The sequence below is a fragment of the Papilio xuthus genome, unplaced genomic scaffold, assembly GCF_000836235.2.
Source record: "Papilio xuthus unplaced genomic scaffold, Pxut_1.1 DF825928.1, whole genome shotgun sequence".
NCBI classification, from domain to species: domain Eukaryota; kingdom Metazoa; phylum Arthropoda; class Insecta; order Lepidoptera; family Papilionidae; genus Papilio; species Papilio xuthus.
Genome location: NW_013532721.1, coordinates 6,403,814 through 6,425,051, shown reverse-complemented (window position 1 = coordinate 6,425,051; position 21,238 = coordinate 6,403,814). Strand labels below are relative to the sequence as shown.

Sequence of the window (21,238 nt, the reverse complement as noted above, 5' to 3'; positions counted from 1 at the left end):
GATCAAATTGTTTTTCTCCCCAGGTATTGTAGTAGCATTACGTTTACTAACGAATCCTGCGAGTATAACTGAAGCGGTGGGTTCCGGGGCGACAGTGACACCGAAGCGCGGTTTCCCGGACATCATAATGCCGGGCGACGTGCGCAACGACCTCTACCTGACGCTGGAGCGCGCGGAGTTCGAGCGCGGCGGCAAGAGCACCGCCAAGAACGTGCTCGCCACTGTCAACGTGCACGATAACACGGGGCAGCTTATCAGTGTCAGTACATCTCAATTTTACCTCAGCAGAGATGACCCGAGGGTCGGTGGGGACATAGATGATGGGTTTAACCCTCAAATGTAAGATTCTTACGGAATTCCAAAACAATACATCTTAGAGCCCTTTGAAGAAGTTAGATTATCTTCACCTATTCACGCCGGTAACGCATCTGCAGTTTCTCTATTTTCAATTATCAACTCTTCGTGCTGCTTGTTTGCCCTTTTAAAAAAACACACCTCAGTCGAGTAACATAGGCTATGAAAATACTTTGACTATCGATAATTGACCTTAGGGTATTTAACAATTAGTTACTTAGTCAATCAATGAAAGAACCTTACCTGACTATTCTATGATGTAAGAACATAGGAGGTTATTAGAAACAGTATGTAAGCACATCAATATTATGTGACAATTAGATCTGAAATAAATATACAAGATCTTAGTCCAGTCTTATTCACGATGATGTGGTTGGCATCATTGATAAAGTAATCGGTAACTGTTTGATACAGGAGTGCGTGTGGGGCGCGAGCGGCGCAGGCGCATCATGTTACGAGTCGCTGGTGCTGTACCACAACAACAGCCCCGCTTGGGCCGAGCAGCTGCGCCTCACCGTGCCCCTCGACACCTTCACGCACGCGCACGTCCGCATCGAGTTCCGACACTGCTCCAGTTTGTCTGCTCCACATACTATATTCTATTCTATTGTCATCTCACTCATTCTCTTACAAATAACAGTGACAATAATATGTATTTTTAAATATCTTGGCGGTCCAAGGTCACTGACGCTAAGTGACGCCCTCCCCCCACATAGCCAGTACGTCCCGCTAAACCCAAACTCCCATAAAGTTAAGAGCCGCCAAGATATGTTTAAACATTTATTATACTCCAAATATGTTTTTTTTTTCATTAGATACAGATTTAATTCCCTAGCTCTTGAACTACAAAAAGGCCTTTTCTTAGCTTTAAGATAAGGATAACTAAAACAGTGAGATTGAGAGAGACCTTATTTTTATCGTCTTAATTAACTTACTTATTATTTGAAGTCTTCCAGTGCAATCTAACTATTTTAAATTTGATATGTTTCAGCTCGGGACAAGAACGAGAGGAAATTGTTCGGGTTCTCGTTTGCGCGGCTGATGGAGGCGAGTGGAGCGACGCTGCGAGATGGCGCTCATGACCTCTACGTATATAAATGCGACGATCCCACCAAGTCAGTATATTGTACATTGATACTCTTATATCTGCCATTCTTAGCCATTTTAAGTCTTAAGGAAAAAACTTAGTAAATATACGTAATTGTGATTGTAAAGCTTATCAAAAACATATGAAAGGTATAGAAATTGTAAATATTTATTATCGACAACTGTTTCTTTTATAAATGCCATTAATATTTGTTGTGATGTTTTCAGATTGCAGAATGCAAGTTACCTGTCGCTGCCGTCGTGTGCAAACGACACAGCGCGTACAGCGCCATCTAACGGCGTCATACCCACCTTCCAGAGGAGCTCCAAAGAAATTTGTACCATCAGCACGTTGTTATGCTCAACAAAACTTACACAAAATGGTATGATTTTACGTATAAGACTTTTCTTTTTAATATACTAGTTGTAGCCCGCAACTTCGTCTGCGCGGCATTAATAAAAACTTAATAAGTAGCCTATGTGTTCTTTCACACTATGCCACAGAGTAGCTATCTGAAAGCCTATCCCGAGTTACTATTGGTGCGTTCCTCACCTCCCTGCTCTAAGGGAGGGTCAGCAAAGTATGTACTACTTACATTTACGATTATATGTTTCAGAGGACCTGCTGGCGCTGCTGCAGTGGCGCGCGCGCCCAGAACGTGTTCAGGAGACGCTGCTGCGAGTGCTGCGACTGGGTGATGGCCTCAGCTGTGAAGAGCTGATCAAATTCTTACGAGACGTGCTGGATGCACTCTTCGCACTCTTCTCCACTGAAGACGGCAACAGGTTAATACTGAATACTCAACCTAATTGAATAGGCTCATCATTTTTGTAGTGCGTACGTACTGTATACATGAACATGGCACGTACGTATTGCGTGCGTAAAGTGTTTTGCATATGTTCATAAATAATTTTGTGCCTTTGACTTAAGTCTATGTTCCCTTCCACCTTTTTTATTATAAGGAAACCTACATAAACATTATTTCATAAAGTGAATTGCTATAACTAATTCGAGTTGTTGATTTTATATGGGTTAATATGAACGTTTAATCTATTTACAGCACACCCCACTCGGGCACGGTGTTCTTGGTGTTGGTGTCAATCTGCAGCTTGCTGGACGAGAGCCGCTTCCAACACTTCCGGCCCGTGCTCGACGTCTACATAGAAGAACACTTTTCAGCTGCTTTGGTCTACAAGTAAGTTTTTTTGCACGTATGAAAGAAAGGAACAAAGGAAAAACAATTATTACCACAGACATTATTCATAAAACACGTACAGTCGGGGAATTTAGTAGTATTCCACTTACAGAAATATTGCCGCGCCTTCTTACCAAACCAACAATAGGGTTGATTTAACGACGAGATTTTTTTTTAAAAACAGAACACTGTTACATAGAGTGATATTAATAATCAAATAAAAACAAATATTGCAGTCATCACCATCAGCACACTATACGCCCCACTGAGGGGCTCGGAGCCTAACCCTAAGTTATGGGTGACTAGGCCATAGTCAGCCACGCTAGCCCACTGCTGGTTGACTTCACACATATCTTAGAGTTTCATCTCAGATATGTGGAGGTTGCATTACGATATTTTCCTTCACCGTAAGAACGTCGGATAAATTGTACATATGTAAATCGTCGTAAAAAGTCGTACATATGTAAATCGGAAATGGAAAAATACATTGATATATGGCGGGATTCGACCCCAGGACCTGCAGACTGCGAATCAAGTGCTTGACCTCTGAGTCACCGAGGCTCCAAATATATAACAGTATGTATGTTTAATTCTGTAGAGGTCTGCTATCGTCGGTGCAGCACTGCGCGGAGTGGGCGGCGGGGGCGGAGGGTCAGGAGCCGATCCGCAAGTGCTTGCGCTCGCTGGGCGCGGTGTTCCGGCTGGCGGTGCGGTCGCGTCGTCTCTTCGCGCGTGCTACTGGCGGACAGTACGAGGACAGCTTCCGCCGAGACGTCCGCGCTGCGCTACACGCGCTCAAAGCGCTCGCACAGCATCCGCATAGGGAACATCTCGCACCTGCACAAGTATTTTTCGTTCTAGTTATAAATTACCTCTGATATCGTTAGTATGAAGTTATGCTTACGTTGTTTTGCTTAAGTATTACTTTAGTTAAAATTTATATTGCTCTTGACCTCTTAATGTATGGTCAAGGAAACCTGACGCTATTTCATTCGAAATCAATGCTCAGTATTTGTAAATCATAATTAATCTTCACTAAGGGTGACTACTTAATGACTTTGGGACCTTTCTAGGTAGCACTGATGACATCATGGGCGAGCGTGGCGAAGGAGGTAGCGTCAGCGCTGGGTGCGGTTGAGGCAGCGCGAGTCACCTCGGCCATGCTGGACGCGGCGGCCGGCAACGCCCCGCCCGCGCTCGCCAAGGCCCGCCTTCTCGCCGCACAGGATATACTCAAAGGACCCCTGGGACAGGACCCTGGTTAGTACATTATTCTTCTTCTAACTTCTATTTAACTTTTCTGTAATTTTTTAATCTACTTTTATAGAGTTTTATACATATTGCTCCAATTTATGAACCACACATTTTCCAAAAAAGAAAAAATCGTATCTTGAGGTGGTCGGATGGCCTAAACCTTCATCGTACTCTTTTAAATCGACATATGATTTTGTTTGATTTGATGGGAGTCAATCGTATAAATGATTGTTGTTTGATTGATAACGCCTCACGCCTTGGTTATAGCTATTACATTAATTAAAACGTGTATAATCAATAAAAACCATCCAACTATATTTAATGAATTGCAGAGGCACGTAACATAGTTCTAACAACCGCTTGCCATCATCTGCGCGTGCATCTCGCGCGACGTGACGAGCTGTCCCAGTGTGCGGACATGCTGGGCGAGCTGGTGACGCTGCTGTGGAAGAAGGAGGACCCTGACCTTGTGGAAGATGAACTAGACCCAGACGTCGATGTGCTCTGCCTGAACACACTCGATGTATTGGTAGAGACTGTGCTTCATTTGATTGGAGGAAATTCGCCGGTCTTGGTGAGAATGAAAATTTTGTTCTTATCTAGATGTATTGAATAGATAAATGGTTCTAAATTAAAGTAGTACATAGTCTAAGATAATGGTTGTTACGATTCAACGGTATATGATTTTTTTTAATACAGCATATTGAACTGTTTGGTTGATAGTGAATTGGCGGATGTTTTTCATTACGTGCGTACGCTATGTGTTGCAGGGTTCTATGGTGGCTGGTCTACTGGGCACGATGGAGCTGCTGCGGCCGGCGCACTACCAGCGTCTGTGGAGTCACCTGGCGCCGCATCCGCACGACCGCAAGCCTCTCAAGGACTTCCTCATGCGAGCCTTCCTTGTCTTTAGACATCTCATAGAACAGGATGTACGTCGACAACTTTAGTAAAACTTAACCTATTGAAATTTCAGTAAATTTAATCAAAAATATAAGAGATGTGATAAAGTTGTAAAAACCAACAAAGAACAGAAACAACTGTGAAAGAAACTTCTAAGTGTGAAAAATCTAAGTGCTTCTTGATGAAATGTTTCTAATACTATATAAGATATTTTTAAATTTAATGTATTTTTCTTCAGGTTTTTCCATCTGATTGGATGATGCTACGAGTTCAAAGCTGTAAAGTACTACTGTCAGCGTTACAAGATTTGGCAAAACCATTGCTTGAGAGGTTTATGGGCGATGAACCTCCTCAATTTGACACTCAGGTAAACTTGACATTCTCAACAGCGCTTAATTTTAATGGAGTTGATTAAATCGTCTGTAAAGATATAATCTGATATACTTCGAAAAACAATTTTTCATATTGTTGAGTTTGCTGCGATAAAATTGGCAGGCGCAAGACGTTAAATGTCACCTAGATTTTTTGACCATTTAAAACCAATAAATTTGTATGTGTGTAGCTATGGTCGGGGTATTTAGAGCTGGGTGTGGCGCTGGTGACGTGCCGGGCGTTGCAGTGGGAACGCTGCGCAGGCCGCGGCCCCGACCGCCCGCGCATGCGCGCCGCCGCCGGGCTCCAGGTGCTTGCTGTATGGAGCCGACTTGGTTAGTGAACATATAGTATAGCTGCAAACATTCAGATACTTTAATGCCTTTGAAAATTATATACTGAGAATGAAGAAATTCCTTCCTTTAACTTCTTTAATACATATGACAATATGAATTAACACAAGTCAGAAAAGTGCAATTTCAAAGTATGTCTAGGGTTCACGTGTGGAATAAAAGTAATTCAAGTGAAAAAGTCTCACTTTTTTGTGCTATGTATTTTCAGGACCGGCACAGCTCCACCTTATAGGCGTGGCGGTGGGCGCACTACTGGAGGTGACACTGGTGGGCGCACTACGTCGTGCGGCGCTGGGGGCACTGGTCGCACTAATGGCGGCCGAGCGTGCGGCCACAGGAGGCGCACGCCGCACTGAGGCCGCACTCGTTGATAAACTCGACTCCCTCGTCGCTGATAACAAAGCCGATGATCATTATAGACGACTCTTTGACACCGTGTTAGTACACAACTTGAAGATAAACTCTTGCTATTCTCACGTTTCATTCATCTTTTTTTTTATTAAAGGAAGTCAACTTGAAATAATGCTTGTAAAACATATTGTCTCATTATTGTCCGATATTAATTGATATTCTATATTTTCACTATGCCTACTATATCCCCAGGGAGCATTTGAGTTCAGTGTAAGTATCGGTATATCTAGTACTATTTACTCGTATAATATTTCAAGACTGAACTAAGACGGTTGAAAAATAATGTATACGTAGTGTTTATGACGTCACAGTTCAACATTGTACTCTATGCAGGCTAATGGAGCGCGTATCCACTGAGGGTTGGCGCGAGGCCGGCGCGGCGTTCGTGGGTTGTGTGACGCGGCTACTGGAACGGCTGCTGGATTACCGTGCTGTCATGCAGGGCGCAGAGCATCGCGACAAGCGTATGGCAGCCACCGTCAACCTCCTGGTAACCTCCCACACATACACAGCCACGCCCACTCTGACACGCCCACCTCACAAACGTGCGTACTTACGTGCGTTTCCAATGTCGAATTGTCTGTACAAAAACATATTCCTATAACCCTATTAAGTAGGGTTGAGCTTAGACAGGACAATGAGTGTATCATTTCTCATGAATTGAATTATGACTGATATGTGATTTCAGAACTTCTACAAGAACGAGATAGACCGCAAGGAGATGTACTTGCGCTACGTGTACAAACTGCACGACCTGCACATCGCCTCTGACAACTTTGTCGAGGCCGGCTGCACGCTCCTTGTAACATAACTTTTCTTATATTTCAAATCTATTCATATTAATAAAATTCAAGTGTCTCTATGTGATATCAAAAAATTATATTTCGTACATCAAGTATTTGCGAAGCAGACGACGAAAAATCAAATTTTAACATTTTTGTCTGTATGTATGTCTGTACGGCCGCGATTGTTCCAGAACAGCTGGACCGATTTTTACGTGACTTACACGGGAATGTTGCTTTGCTTATATATGCGAACATATTATAGTCTTTTTCTTTTATTCTGTGCTGACGAAGTCGCCGGCGACACCGCTATCTAAGATTAGTAACATTTTGAGTTTTCTTCTTGTTGTAGCAAAATTTTAATCTGAGTGGATATTATATAACTGTTTAATAGATTACATAAATTGATGCAGTTGTATGCGGAGACCTTAAGCTGGGACAGTGACCAAATAGGCGTAGATCCTGAGCATCCTGAAGTACCGGAATGGAAACGTAAAGAGGCGTTATATAATCAAGTGCTCGAGTACTTTGATCGCGGAAAAGTAAGTAATATCTTATTGGTGCGAATAAACACCAAAATATTTATGTTAATAATTATTTAAACCTGCCTTTGTTGCTAAGATTAAAATAAACACATTTCATGTTACAAAAACAATCAAGCAGTCATCTGATTTCGCCAAAATAGCGAAGTTATAGTTGTTTCTAGCCATCTGGAATAAAACTGAAGATTACAGATTTGCTTACCTTAAATGAATATTAATCAATGTATCACCTCAAAGGCAGGTAACGAAACGTATCTGCAGTTTTCCGCTGTTCGTTTACCTCTTTATGTTATAAAAACTTCCATGTTCCCCAGTGCTGGGAGAAAGGTCTGCCGTTACTGCGTGAGTTAGGCGCACTACACGAGGCGCAGTGCGACTACGCGCGGTTGGCGCACGTACTGCGCAGACACGCCGCATTCCTCGACGCCGCGCTGCAGCAGCTGCGACCTGAGCCTGAGTACTTCAGAGTTGGATTCTACGGCAAAGGATGCCCGCTCTTTGTCAGGGTAAGTTATAATCATTGTAGTCATAGTCTTACTTAATACAGATGAATATATGAAACAATTTGGCTTATTTATGAGGGGTTTCTGAGACCACAATTTCTGTATAAAATATGTTGTTATCTCAGACCGGGAGAAAGACCGGGATGATGAAATTTTGCAAAATTACTTACCTAATTTGACTAATCTTTAGTTTTTGACGCTCACAAACTCTTACTACCATTTCCATTGTGATAAAGATGGTCCTAGAGCATTAAAATTAGGTCAAACTGTGGATATCTTATATAACTCATTGTGATATATCTTTGAAAATGTATTTATAGCATTTGCCATGTTTCAATTTCCAGAACAAACAGTTCGTGTACCGCGGACAGGACTACGAGCGTATCGGCGCGTTCACGCAGCGGCTGCAGGCGGAGTACGTCGCCGCGCACATACTAATGCGGAACACGCCCCCTGATGATTCTATTATAGCTGCTGACGGACAATGTAAGGGATGATGCTGTGTTTGTCTCATACTAGGAATTAAGCAAAGACTCCTAGAGAGTCGAACAAGTTCCACGCGGCACCGAACCGCACACGGCCTTTTAAATCGATCTATATGACCTCTGAGTACTTGGGCCCTAGAGTGGTGCTAGAACAAGATTGGCAATGATAAGACATACTAAGGGTCTCCCCGTTTTTATAATATCTGAATAAACGAGTAACTTGTTTTACCTAGCAGTTTAAATTCGTATAAGCATACATATAAATAACCTATAGGTGTTCTGATTTTAAAAATGTCATTTTTTTTCAAATTTACCCTAACAAAAGGCCCTTCGGAGGCCTTTTTCTCCTAAATTTAGCTTTAGAAGGGGTATGTATAGATAATAGATGTATGTATTGTACAGACATCCAGATCTGCAATGTGAAGCCGGTGTGCGGGCGTGCGGTGGCTGCGGGCGCGGCGGAGGCGGTGCGTCGTTACTACGCCTGCAATGACGTCGACACATTCCTCTGTGACCGCCCGCTGCACAAGCCGCCAATCGATAAGGATAACGAGTTTAAGGTATAACACAACACTAATAACCGTGGGTTTACACTACTGAAACCTTTATACAAAAATTTTACAGCAATAGAAGCCTAGGTTCAAACATAATATACTATTACAAATATTTTCCGCACTGAGGAAAAATTGTTATACAACAAATAAAGTCTCAAAAAAGTTGAGGTACGAAACCCCAAAAAGTGACCATTTTTAGGGTTCCGTACCTCAAAAGGAAAAAAAGAACCCTTATATCTCTTTGTTGTCATGTTAAATTGGTTAAATTATAATTTCAGAGCCTTTGGATAGAACGAACAACTCTAGTGACGGAAAACACATTGCCAGGAATATTAAGATGGTCGGAAGTTATATCGAGATCTGTTGAAGAAATTCCACCTGTCGAGGTAAAACAATTTTTAATAGATTAACAACAAACAAATATTATAATATCAAGGGACCTTTAATGTTGTGTCATACTAATATTTTAAATGCGAATATTTGGATAAATGGATGGATGGATGTTTGATAGAAGGTATTTCCAAAACGGCTGCGTAGATCTCGATAAAATTTGGCATAGATGTAGAACATAGCCTGGAAGAAAATATAGGCTATAGAGTTTTATTCCTAGTATGCTTAATTTTGACACTATTTTATTGATAATTTTCAGTACGCATGTGAAACAATGGAGGCAACAGAACGCGAGCTGCGAAGCCTAATATCCCAATACACAGCGGATCCTACACAAAACATCAACCCATTTTCAATGAGATTACAAGGAACTATAGATGCGAACGTACAAGGGGGCATCAGTAAATACGAACAGGCGTTCTTAACCGCGGAATTCGCAAGGACTGCATCTCCGAGGGAATTAGCTGCTGCAGCGAAACTAAGGAGGTTGATAGCTTCGCAATTAGCTGTTGTTGATGCTGGATTGACGCTGCATGGAAGATTGGCTCCCGAGGAAGTTAAACCTTTGCATCGGTGAGTCATTTTGCCCATTTATACCCTTTTATATTGACTTTTGGGGACGAATGGTTAAAATGGTACATAAAGTCACATAATATGTTTAGTTAGTCTAAATAAGGTTGAAGTATACTAAAATAAATTTGCTCACATTAGTGGCGAATATTTTTGTCACTTTTGTCTTATTTTTAACTAATAATATGAACGACAATGTTAGGATGGATGTTTGTTACTACGTATCTCCAAAACAGCTGAACGGATCTTACTGAAATAACACAGTCTGGAAGAACACGTATCCTACTGATTACGTTTTTTTTTATTACGCACGGGCAAAGTCGCGAGCAAAAGGTAGTGGTTTATATACTTAACATTAATTTAACTTACAGGCGATTGGTGGAAAGATTTAATCAGTTACGACAGAATTTGGGGCCTGGTTTAGCACGCGCTAGACGACAGATGTCTGAAAGTATCGTCAAGTAAGTTGCTTAATTATATATAATAATGTTGAAATGTATTTAAATACATAATTAAATAATGATGCATATTACAGCACCCCACTGCCGCCAGTACCGGCCCTGGACAAACGATCTCAAAGCATACAACAGAGTGATAATTATTATGAGGATGGTCATCTTTATAATAAACCCATTGTGAGTATTTATACTTTTAAATATAGTGTTTATTAGCGTACCAAAATAAATACAGGTGTTCTCGTATATCATATATATATAAAATTCTCGTGTCAAAATTTGCGTTCCCATACGCCTTAGAAACGGCTTGACCGATTCTCATGAAATTTTGTGGGCATATTGAGTAGGTCTGAGAATTGGCCAACATCTATTTTTAATCCAGCGCGGACGGAGTCGCGGACGACAGCTAGTAATGTATAAATTTTGTTAAAAATATAGTAACACCATAAAATTACCTTACATATGTTAAAGTCACACATTGATTCCATAAGTAAACTAAAAAAATGTTTGTTATCCAATACCAGTACACATTGGACGACTGCGAGCAGCAGAGCGGCGTGATGTCGAGCAGTCTGCCGGCGCAAGACAATCGCGAGAGTGTGGACAGCGGTGCCATGGCCCACTCCGCACCACCCCTGCCCTGCCGCCCCAAGTCCGGAGACCCCAGGAGCCCTACCAGACCACCACTGGATAACTACAGGTGCCTACTTGCCAAGCCATTCATAAAGTTATTGATTTTTGTTATTTGGAATAAGCTAGCGCTTGACCACGATCAGGCCTGATGTTAAGTGATGATGTGGAAGAAAGTTGGTACGCGCTTGCTTAGTAAATGTCTATTCACTCTACTCTATACGGTACTTAACTTTAATATGTGTAAATGTTGAAGGGATTCAATGGATGAAGAAGTAGAAACCCGACGACACAGCCGAGCATCGTGGAGTGAGCCGGGTGATGCGCCGCCCCTGCCGCCCAGAGTGTCAGGTTAGTAGTTTTCTACCAACTAGTATGTGAGATATTGACTCACCGAACTTTTCCTGGTCATATGTTTAGCGGAATAGGTACTCTACTCTGGTAATATTTGTAATTCTATTAACCAATGTTGTCATGTATAGGTGACAAGAGATCGTGGGGCGAAGCGCCGGCGGTGCCGCGACGAGCGGCGCGCAGTGAGGCGGGTGATGAGCGTGACTCGGGCGTCAGCATCGACGCACACGCGTATACCAATGCGGATGAGCACCGCGCACACCATAATGGTACGCACTCATACGTGCACGTACATGCATACGTACACGCACATGTACACGTACATGCACACACTACATTCTAAACACAGTGGTACACGTGGTGATAGAATCCAGCAAAATCTGTTGCACCAATGAGTCAGCTTGGTTTAATACCACGAACATAGAGAAGATAGGCGCCAAGCAATTTTGATGGAATGAGCCCAGTTTTCTCTCGTGTGCGCGTGTCGGTAGCCTAATTTTAATCTACCTTCCTTTCCCATCATTTTATAATGCGGAAAAGGTCAATGAATTTGGCAGAGGAGGGGAAGCATAGGAAGGTAAACATACTCTTTCTATGAAGACAGGCAATAATCTACAATTAGTGTAGGCATGCTCGTGATGTAAAAAAATCAGATTCTTTAATTAATTATATGATTGCTTAAGTAGCGGTTTTTAACTTTCCAGATCTTGACTTAACAGTGGAGTCGTTACGTTATGAGGAGATAATCTCAATGATGTCAGAGCCGCTGCGCGTGGAGGAGGAGGAGACGCCGCCCCCCATCCCACCCAAGGGACTCGGACATCTCAGCAGCTTTGACTCCGGACATCACGAGAACGGCGAGTCGCACTGCTAACTGCACACTCTCTCTTATACCTAGTACCTAGTTACTACTGTATGCTTATTGGATTAATGTATTCCAGTAAAGGGGAAATATGTCAAACGCCGTATAAAAGTTGAATATTTCAAATAAGACATGCAAAATTTCTGAAAATGCCTGGTCCATTTTTTTTGTAATACAGTTTAGGGTAGTCGTCTGCTCTTGTCAGCATCTTGGATTTCTGACATATGAACATTTTTGTCAATAATGCTTTATTTACAGTATTCCAGTACAGTAAGACAGTGGTGCTGGCCTGGCATTAACTGTGTGGGTAGTTTAAAAAATAAAATACGATGATAAAACTCAACCAAATCTCAGCTTAGACGTTTAATATTTGTATAATTAAAGCTAATATTGAAATTATATATTTGATATTTTAGTAAGGTCGCTTTTTTCAGATATATCGTAGAAAACATATTATTTTCTCTTATGACGGCATTAAGTAATATTTTTTATATTGATAATATTAATTTTTTTTGGCAATACACGATATTTTTTTTTGATATTTATAATTTTATAAAATTAAATAATATTTAAGCAGTAATTTTAATATCATCTGAGCATGCCAAAGATAAATGAATTGATAATTAAGAAACATAATACATTTGTTCTTATTTGCTTACAAAATACTTTATTTTTGCTTTTGAAAATAACACTATCGCATACATATTTTACTTTTGTAGATATAGTTTGGAAACAATGAAATCGCATTTAAATAATATTCAAGCCATAAAATTATACAATGAATTTAATATTAATAAATATTTTTTTTAATTTTATTTTAGTGGCAGCCCTAGCCCTGGTATAGGCCCGTAATTTTATTTTAGTGGCAGCCCTAGCCCTATAGGATCGTAATTTGTGATTTTTTGGTACGCTGATATATTTAGGTCTCGTTTATATCATATTCAATAAACATAATTTTATTTTTTTAATATTTTTTTTAATCTAATTAATATTATTACCAAATATGTAGTTAAGCATGGGTCGATGTAATACTTCATTACAAGCAAGACATTTTATGACATTATTTGGAGTTAAAATAATAATGATAATATTTCCATTGGGCCGATGATAGGGAGGCTGATCGGTCCAACGGGAAACAACCATAATCCTATCAGTATTATTACAACTTTGGTTTTAAAAATGTTGATCATTCAGATGAGAAATTGCTTATTTAATTGAAATTTAAGGGTTTTGACAAAACAGATTAATTAGCTGCTAAATTGACTTGACTATAAGCGAGTCATAAAAATTAAAAAAAATCTTTAAACTTCATGGAATCATTCCTTTGCAAAAAATAAAATTTAAAATTCCAATATATTTTTTTAGAAATTTATTTTTATAATTTTATTGTTTTGTTCAAAATATTTTTTAGTTTTTATTAGTTTAAATTTAACGAATTTCTTGCTCAATATAATTTCTTGATATTTTTTTATTAATTTGATTTTGAAAAAATTATCCAAAAAAAAATGATTTACAATCATGGATTTTGGCAGTATTAAATAAACAAAATGTTTTAATAAAAGTATTCTGCCAGTGGTATTTCGTGTCTAAAAAACTAACGATATAGATTTTATACACTTGAAAATATAGTAATATCTAAGTGCGATGCTTATTTTGAAAAATAAAAAAATAGTTTTTTTATGATGACTACAGTTTTCTTCCTAACTATGAAAGCAATATTTCTTATGACGCGCGTAGTATCTTCCATGGACAGTGCAATCTTAGCTTAAGTAATATTAAATACATTTTGACAGTTTTATAAAGTTTTCTAAACGATTTTATAAATAAAAAGACTGGTTTTATTTTAAACTATACGAGAATGGAACCAACAGAAGTCATTAAAGCTCATAGAAATGATTAAGCGTTCGTTTCTGAGACCAAAATATCTGTATAAAACATATCGTCCCTGTTTTTATCTTTGAGAAAATAAAGATGCTAATATGTTTTAAACGTGAATTTCGTCTCAGAAACCCACGATAAATCTATCACAATTTTTGTATTTTGAGATCTCTTATTATGAAATTATTAATTTATAACTTATATAAAATTTAAGTAACTTTTATGTCCATTTTAAATGTTTTTTGAAATGAAATTATTTGATTATGAATTTTGACTAATTGGTGACCACTAGCGTTAATAAATACGCGAAAATCAGAGTTGGATCTTAGTTATTAAGAAGTTTCTTAGCAATCTTGACTTGCTAATTGTAGATATAAAATACGTTTTCCGAGTTTTATATTTTGACTGTTACAAATACGTCAAATGCACAAAATTTAACAATCGACAGTTTCAAGTCTTTCCAATAACCGAGTGATATTTTCAAATAATATACAATTCAGTAGCTTTTATAATTGTAGCTCTTAAGTGTTTAGTGTTTAAGTCGATTTTCCAACGAACAATTTCATAAAATATATGTAAACTTTTTTGTAAGTCATGCGTTATCTCATATTACTCTGTATGCGAATTAAATTGCTTGTTTATATTAACATAACCGTAGAATTCCATTGCTGTAATTCTTTTATACATATCGTTGTCTCTTTTTTATCAAAGAGAATGCTCATCAGCTCACTGTACGTCCCCACCGAGGGGCTCGGAGCCTACCCTAAATCAAGGGTCTAGGCCATAGTCAACCACGCGGGCCAAGTGCGGGTTGGTTGATTTCACACATATCTTTGAATTACTTCTCAGATATGTGCAGGTTGCATCACGATGTTTTCCTTTACCGTAAGAACATAGGATAAATGTACATATGTAAATCGGAAATCGAAAAACACAATGGTACATGGCGGGATTCGAACCCAGAAGCTGCAGATTGCAAGTTAAGTGCTTGACCACTGAGCCACCGACGCTCATCATCAAAGAGAATGAAAGAGACAAAAATATGTATCTTTTCATGTGTAACGCAATGGAATTGTACTGTTATTTTTTGTATGTTGTAGTTACTATTGTATGTTGTAGTTGTTTTTGAGATACTATTTAGTAAATAGATTAGTAACCTTAGTAACCAATTTTGTTTATATATAAGATAATCCCAAAGTTTATAGAATTGACACTGCGCATAAACCAAGTTAACGACAAAGTTTACGCAAAACTACAAAGTTTATATAAGACAAGTTCAAAGTTCATTTAGGTAAATTAAAATGTTACCTATAGTAACTTTTATGTTTTTTTTACCATCGTGATATAAGACGGACTTGAAAGTTCAAACATGAATACAAAATGATATACTAAATTAGTTGCTTGGTTTTCACTATGTAATTGGCTTCCAAGACTTACTCTACGAAGACCAAATGTCGCCAATCCTTCTGACTAATATCGCGTTTGAGATTTGAATTCTATAAAAAAAATGTTCCCATTGCGATGTTCCCGAAAGTAAGAAAGATATTTTTGTATTAACAAATAATCTTAAATAAGAGAATTAGTTTATTTTTGGTAATTTTGTAGATCTCTTGTAAAACATTTGGAAGCAAAGTTAGTGATTTTTTAAATCAAATACGCGTTATAAATTTTCTGAACATGGTTTAAAAAGTTTGGTAGTTTTGCTTTTTTTTATTACTTACTGTGTAGTGTCTGGTGTTCGCGACTATAGGTCGGCAAATTTAATAGGTCACATTTGACGTCTGTCAGTTTAAGCTTCAGAGTAAAAAGATTAATAACATCGATTAATGTGTATTAATCGATACGGATAACATGTAAATCGATATTTCGTTATTGGGAATAAATCGATTTTTCAATGAAGGGTTCACTGGCAACATTGTAATGTCGTTCAATGATCATAATAACAAAAAATATGTAATCGAAATTTAATAAATATGCAATTATTCAGTTCTAATTTCAAAAAATATACTTTGATCGCCGTTACAAGGTTACGTTGGATTATGATGAAATGTCAAATGTGACCTATTTTTCCCACCTAAAATAAAGTTACCTAGGTTTGAATTATTATGACTGAAAGTTTAGTATCAATTCTAGCTGGTGTTAGGTTTCCTCTCCCCCACTTGTAACTATTATGTGGGGCTAAGTTTGTAGTAGGTGTATACTTGGTCTCGGCAAATTTTTGTTTATAATTTAGAAATGACAAGGCATCTTATAGTCTATGTATTATTTTATATACACCTATGTACGTGTATATTTGGGTTTAATGTATTATTTTATTGACATATCTCTTTAGATTTTACAAATAGGGCCATCATTTGAAATTGTCCAGTACAAAGTGTAGGGATGTAGGGAAATCGTCGCAAATGTGTAATCGTTTTTAATCATGTACGCATACGAGCGAAATAAAAATATTTAGATGAAATTTTTTATTTTTTTATTTTTACATTATTTTGTATAAGAACTTAATTGTTTTTTTTTAATATTTGTGCAATTTTAACTATAAAGTGATTTTTACTTTCTTTTACTGACGGTTAAGATCTGAAGTAGTTATTTGAAATGGCATTGACCTAATGTGATTTCGTTTGTATTACCATTACCCAAGTTCAATTTACGCTAAAAGACGTTAATTCCAAAATATTTCTTCTAAAACACTTTTTCTCTTGTAGTAATAAAATTACCTATCTTTATTTTACAATATCATTTCTTTTTATCTCACAATTTTCATAGAAACTAACTAATATTAATATGGCCATATACGGAATTTGACGTGTCTCTATTTATAGACCAAGGCTATCTAAATCGGTGGACATAAAGCTCCGAGTAGGTTGACAGCTCACTAGCGCCCCCCTTTCAACGTCGAAAATCCTCTATCACCGGTTTAGGAATCCTTGTTCGACTTACCGTGAGTTTCTGACACCTAAATGTCTGTATAAAACATATCGTCGTCTCTATGGTTTAAATAGAGTATTTGGAATCAGAAACTCACGGTTAATGTGTGAGTTAAGTTATATTTGTTAATTTAGGCTTTCAAACAAAACGAAAGGTGGTAAAGGTTGTAATAACGCTGAGTTTTCTGTGTGACGTGTTGCTATAATATCAAGTTGCGCTAGAGGCGACGTAATTACATGCGAATCGATTATCAACAGAGCAAATTTAGTAATAATGAGCGCTCTTTGGCCGTAATTGAAGGTAGTCAGCGGACAATCGGGAACGCCCCAAGAACGTGCATGTTCATCTGTGGATATGTCCGAAGATATATATTGATTTGTTTTATAACAGCGTTACTTTACAAGATTAGCTTTTGTTTCGTAATATATTTTCGAACAGAACAAAGTACTTATTGTAATCATTTGTAATGAATTGAAATTTTTATGTTGCGCTGTTTTGTAATGTAAGTAATTTATAATAATTTAATTTGTGTAATTCTTATATGCACCTGTTACAACCTCAATAGTTAACTAGTGAAGGAGTAATCCTTAAGATCTAGGGATCGCGAGAGTTGATCGTCTGATCCGTATCTCTTGTGTACCGCTCGCTAACTTAACACTCGCCCCGCCTCCGCTGTCCTTAATGGACGTTGAGAATGTTTGACAATATATGACACCTTAATGAGAGAGAAGAGGTCTTTGAGAGTGTTACATAACAAGCGGTAACACTGGACCTTGGTAACTCAAAGGCCAGAAGATGTGTTACTTTGAAAGGCAGCTCTTTAATATCATTCAACTTAATGTAATTTCTAATAAAAATAAAAATTGGATTAACATCAGAACTGAAATTAAAAGTGTTTAAATGGTTAATTAATGTCAATTACTGGCTAATTTTTTTTTATTATATTGAAGTTAGTTTCAAACAAAGTTCGTCTATACAAGTCAAGGAAAAGTTTCCATGACAATCCACGTCAGAGTTTGACAGTGGTAGAGCCCGCTTTAACATCTTCGCACGAATTGGCCCGGCTCGCCCGGTGAAATACCACGACCACACAGAAGACAGGCGTGAAGTGGAAGCAATTCTTCTGATGACTGTGCGTCCCGGAGGCCAAGTTTAGTCCTCTTTCCCTTCTCACCCTTTTTCTTATAAGGAAAAGATGGGAAGTGGAAGTCGACTTTCCGGATGAGAGGATGCATGGAAAGGGAAAATATTTTCTTTCTGTGCATCCTCTCCTCCGTCGATTAAAGGTAGGCAACGCATATGCAATTGCGTATGTCTATGGGCAACGGTCACTTCGCTATTTTAGCGATTTCAGGTGGCCGCTCGCTCGTTTGCCACCTTATGATATAAAAAAAGTGCATTCACAAAATGTGACTTTTTCTTTATTCATCACTAATTCTTGATTTTATATCCTGTTACTAAATATACTTTAAAGAAATTAGACATATTCTTGAAGCCTTGTCCGACATATCAAATAATTTAAAACTAATTGTTGAATGGAAATTTCCATAAAAAAATACAGCTGAAGGTTTTTTATAACGTATTAGTTACTTGAACATCGCAATTAATATCAATTTAATTTTACACAGCAATTATGCTTCTTGTTGATACAATCGACCCTGTCTTGTCGACCACGTAATTCCTAGGGCAGGAATAATCGTCATAATTGTTCTTATAGCATTCACTAACAATGTTTATTTTTCATTACTTTGTAGTGAATTGACCACCCGTATTTTTGTGTTCTAGCTGTCGCCCGCGACTCCGTCCGCTCGGGAAAATACTTAATAAGTAGCCTAATTGTTCTTCCAGACTATGTTCTACATCTGTGCCAAATTTGGCGAGATTCATGCAGCTTTGATGATACCTTCTAATAAATATCCATCCATCCATAATATTAGTAAGAACTAGGATTGTATCACATTAAAAAAAATATTAACCAAGTGTGTACTTTCCCATTGACCTTCTATAATCCACTATACGGTCTATAGTTTGAAAATTTTACTGTAAACTTTACAGCATAATTTCAACCTCTTTGATAATTCTGTCATTATAAGTAAAAAGCAAAATTGTCTTAAAAGTTGTCATTGAAATAATTTTCTTGATATAATTAGCAAAATATTTTGAATAATAAAAATGTCAGCGGCACTAGCAATGGAGTCGAATCCTGAGACAATGAACAAATATTTGAAGAGACTTGGCGTTTCTGATAAGTGGCGGATGGTTGACGTCATCAGCTTGGACGAGGATGCACTGCACTGGGTACCGCGACCAGTCCTCGCTCTGACTCTCCTCTTCCCTTTGTCTAAGGTTTACGAAGATTTAAGAAGTAAACAAGAGGAGGATTTGATGAAAAAAGGCCACCAGGCACCCAAGGATGTGTTCCATTTGAGGCAAGTACTAAGCAACGTGTGCGGAACTATTGCTTTAGTTCACAGCGTCGCAAACAACACTAATCAAATTGAACTGGAAGAAGGTATTTTGAAGACTTATTTAAAGAACGCCAATGGTCTAGACGCGGCGGCTAAGGGGGCGCTACTTGAGAATTCCGCAGCCATGATGGAAGCCTACAAAGATATAGTAGCGGCCAGTAGCAATGAGGAGGTCACAGCGCCGGACACTGTGAGTCATCATTTTGTTACCTTCGTTCATAAAGACGGCACGTTATATGAACTGGATGGCAGAAAATCCTTCCCTATAGAGCACGGCCCCACAAATGAAGACCGATTTTTAGAGGACGCAGCGAAGATAGTGCGCGATTTCATTGCGCGCGAACCTGATAACATTTGTTTCAATGTTATGGCTCTCGTTCCAGAACAGTGAATTCATTTTTAGTTTTTCCATACTTAGAATTTCACAAGTTATGTGTTCTTTTCACCTATAGGTAAGGGTTAATTTATTTTACATTTTTAAAGTGCGATTAATTATCGTAATATATATAATATAATAAATGATACTATATTCCCAAATATGAGAAATAAAATAAAATAAATAAAACATATTGTTTGCTTTTCATAAAATTAATACAATTGTTTTATCTAGCAGAGTCCTGTAGATGTTTGTTCATCTTTGTATAAGTGGAGTAGCAGTTTGACAAGGTGGCTGCGAGGTATAGCGGCATCACGCGAGCTGCAAACTGCAGCGCTCTACGCCAACCTGCCTTCGTTAGCGAGTAGTTAACAAGCCGGCAGTTTTCTCGCGAACTTTTCGATTCCAGCTCTTAATTCATAATTAATCGGTTTGCATTTAACAAATCGTCCCCCGTCGACGATACTCGATTAAGAAATCCGCTCACACTCTCAACACGGACCCCGCGTTCCTCCTTAAAATTCCCTATCTTCGGAAACTAATTAAAAATTCGCCTCGCCTCCGTGGCCGGTGTTCAATCGGGACGATATAACTTCATTTAAAAACGAGCAATCTTGTCGAAGATAAGAGCCGGTGAGAAAACAACGAAGAGCGCAGCCCGCCGCCGCCGCCGCCGGCCGCCACACGCGGCTGTGACAAAAAGACAAAAGCGACGAATCACCTAAAACTTTTAAAATGGAACGCGAGAGAATTCACCGCGTTAACTATGCCGATACTGGGAAGGACGCGACATCGGTAAGTCACGTCACCGAATAAATGACACCGACCCTGAAATAAATATATATAAATATTGTATTTGTGTAAATAAACAAAATAATGCGACGGGGACCCGAAACGCTTTAAATATTCAAATGAAGCGAGCCGGGGTGAAATACGAAGGTGCGCCGGTGCGAGGCGAGCCCAATTAAATCGGTGCCACTGAGGTAGAAATTAAAAACAAAAGGAGGATGACGGGGGTCCGGCGTGCATTTTTCTCATAAGTATTATTAGCGCGATGTCAAGCGACAAAAAATGGAGTTAGATACTCGTCGCGGTCCCGATCACTATCGACAACATACCGCGTTTTGTATTGTTTTAATAACCTGAGCCTCCCCTCCTCTCCCCTCCCCTCCCCTGTCCTAACAACCCCTCCACTCGATGTACGTACCTGAGGGCCTTGTCGACAACTTACACGTGTGATTGAGTCGCCCTGTTCATCTGGCCAGAGTGATTGCCACCGAACAAGCCGTTCCCATCTTTTGCATAAAAAGAGTAAAACGTCACATCTGATAAATTACTGTCAAAACTGTAGCATTCGTCTTTGTATATGCTAGCCCGCGACCCCGTCCGCGCGGAATTAAAACAAATTGTATCAAAATCCGTTAAGCCGTTCCAGAGATACCTTCAAACAAACATCCATCTAAACTTTCGTATTTATAATATTACCAAGATTCTCAATATTTTTTCTATAAACAATAGAACAATCGGCAAAT

The 21,238-nt window shown here is 38.6% G+C and overlaps 2 protein-coding genes across 2 annotated transcripts in view; both read left to right on the top strand.

Moving 5' to 3' along the window:
• spg (dedicator of cytokinesis spg) overlaps positions 1-12,070 on the top strand; it is a 41,133-nt gene extending 29,063 nt beyond the window's left edge. Inside the window, exons 9-35 of the mRNA XM_013322505.1 lie at positions 24-259; positions 769-928; positions 1,346-1,469; positions 1,669-1,823; positions 2,058-2,226; positions 2,502-2,636; positions 3,235-3,481; positions 3,710-3,896; positions 4,223-4,464; positions 4,661-4,822; positions 5,032-5,160; positions 5,356-5,500; positions 5,727-5,955; positions 6,263-6,419; positions 6,618-6,731; positions 7,125-7,253; positions 7,568-7,759; positions 8,101-8,242; positions 8,644-8,801; positions 9,074-9,181; positions 9,445-9,758; positions 10,127-10,216; positions 10,291-10,390; positions 10,735-10,910; positions 11,097-11,191; positions 11,323-11,463; positions 11,899-12,070. Of these exons, the coding sequence (XP_013177959.1) occupies positions 24-259; positions 769-928; positions 1,346-1,469; positions 1,669-1,823; positions 2,058-2,226; positions 2,502-2,636; positions 3,235-3,481; positions 3,710-3,896; positions 4,223-4,464; positions 4,661-4,822; positions 5,032-5,160; positions 5,356-5,500; positions 5,727-5,955; positions 6,263-6,419; positions 6,618-6,731; positions 7,125-7,253; positions 7,568-7,759; positions 8,101-8,242; positions 8,644-8,801; positions 9,074-9,181; positions 9,445-9,758; positions 10,127-10,216; positions 10,291-10,390; positions 10,735-10,910; positions 11,097-11,191; positions 11,323-11,463; positions 11,899-12,068 (4,406 nt within the window). The 3' untranslated portion in view covers positions 12,069-12,070. The remainder of the gene's footprint in view (positions 1-23; positions 260-768; positions 929-1,345; positions 1,470-1,668; positions 1,824-2,057; positions 2,227-2,501; positions 2,637-3,234; positions 3,482-3,709; positions 3,897-4,222; positions 4,465-4,660; positions 4,823-5,031; positions 5,161-5,355; positions 5,501-5,726; positions 5,956-6,262; positions 6,420-6,617; positions 6,732-7,124; positions 7,254-7,567; positions 7,760-8,100; positions 8,243-8,643; positions 8,802-9,073; positions 9,182-9,444; positions 9,759-10,126; positions 10,217-10,290; positions 10,391-10,734; positions 10,911-11,096; positions 11,192-11,322; positions 11,464-11,898) is intronic.
• Positions 12,071-18,949: 6,879 nt separating this feature from the next.
• LOC106125222 (ubiquitin carboxyl-terminal hydrolase-like) lies at positions 18,950-19,825 on the top strand. Its single transcript, XM_013322332.1, has one exon. It carries the CDS (start codon positions 19,035-19,037, stop codon positions 19,719-19,721), a length of 687 nt encoding a protein of 228 aa, XP_013177786.1. The 5' UTR covers positions 18,950-19,034; the 3' UTR covers positions 19,722-19,825.
• The last annotated feature ends 1,413 nt before the right edge of the window (positions 19,826-21,238 follow it).

Bases quoted from the DNA above. Each gene is read 5' to 3' on its own strand.
- LOC106125222 (XM_013322332.1), top strand. From the start codon at position 19,035: ATGTCAGCGGCACTAGCAATGGAGTCGAATCCTGAGACAATGAACAAA.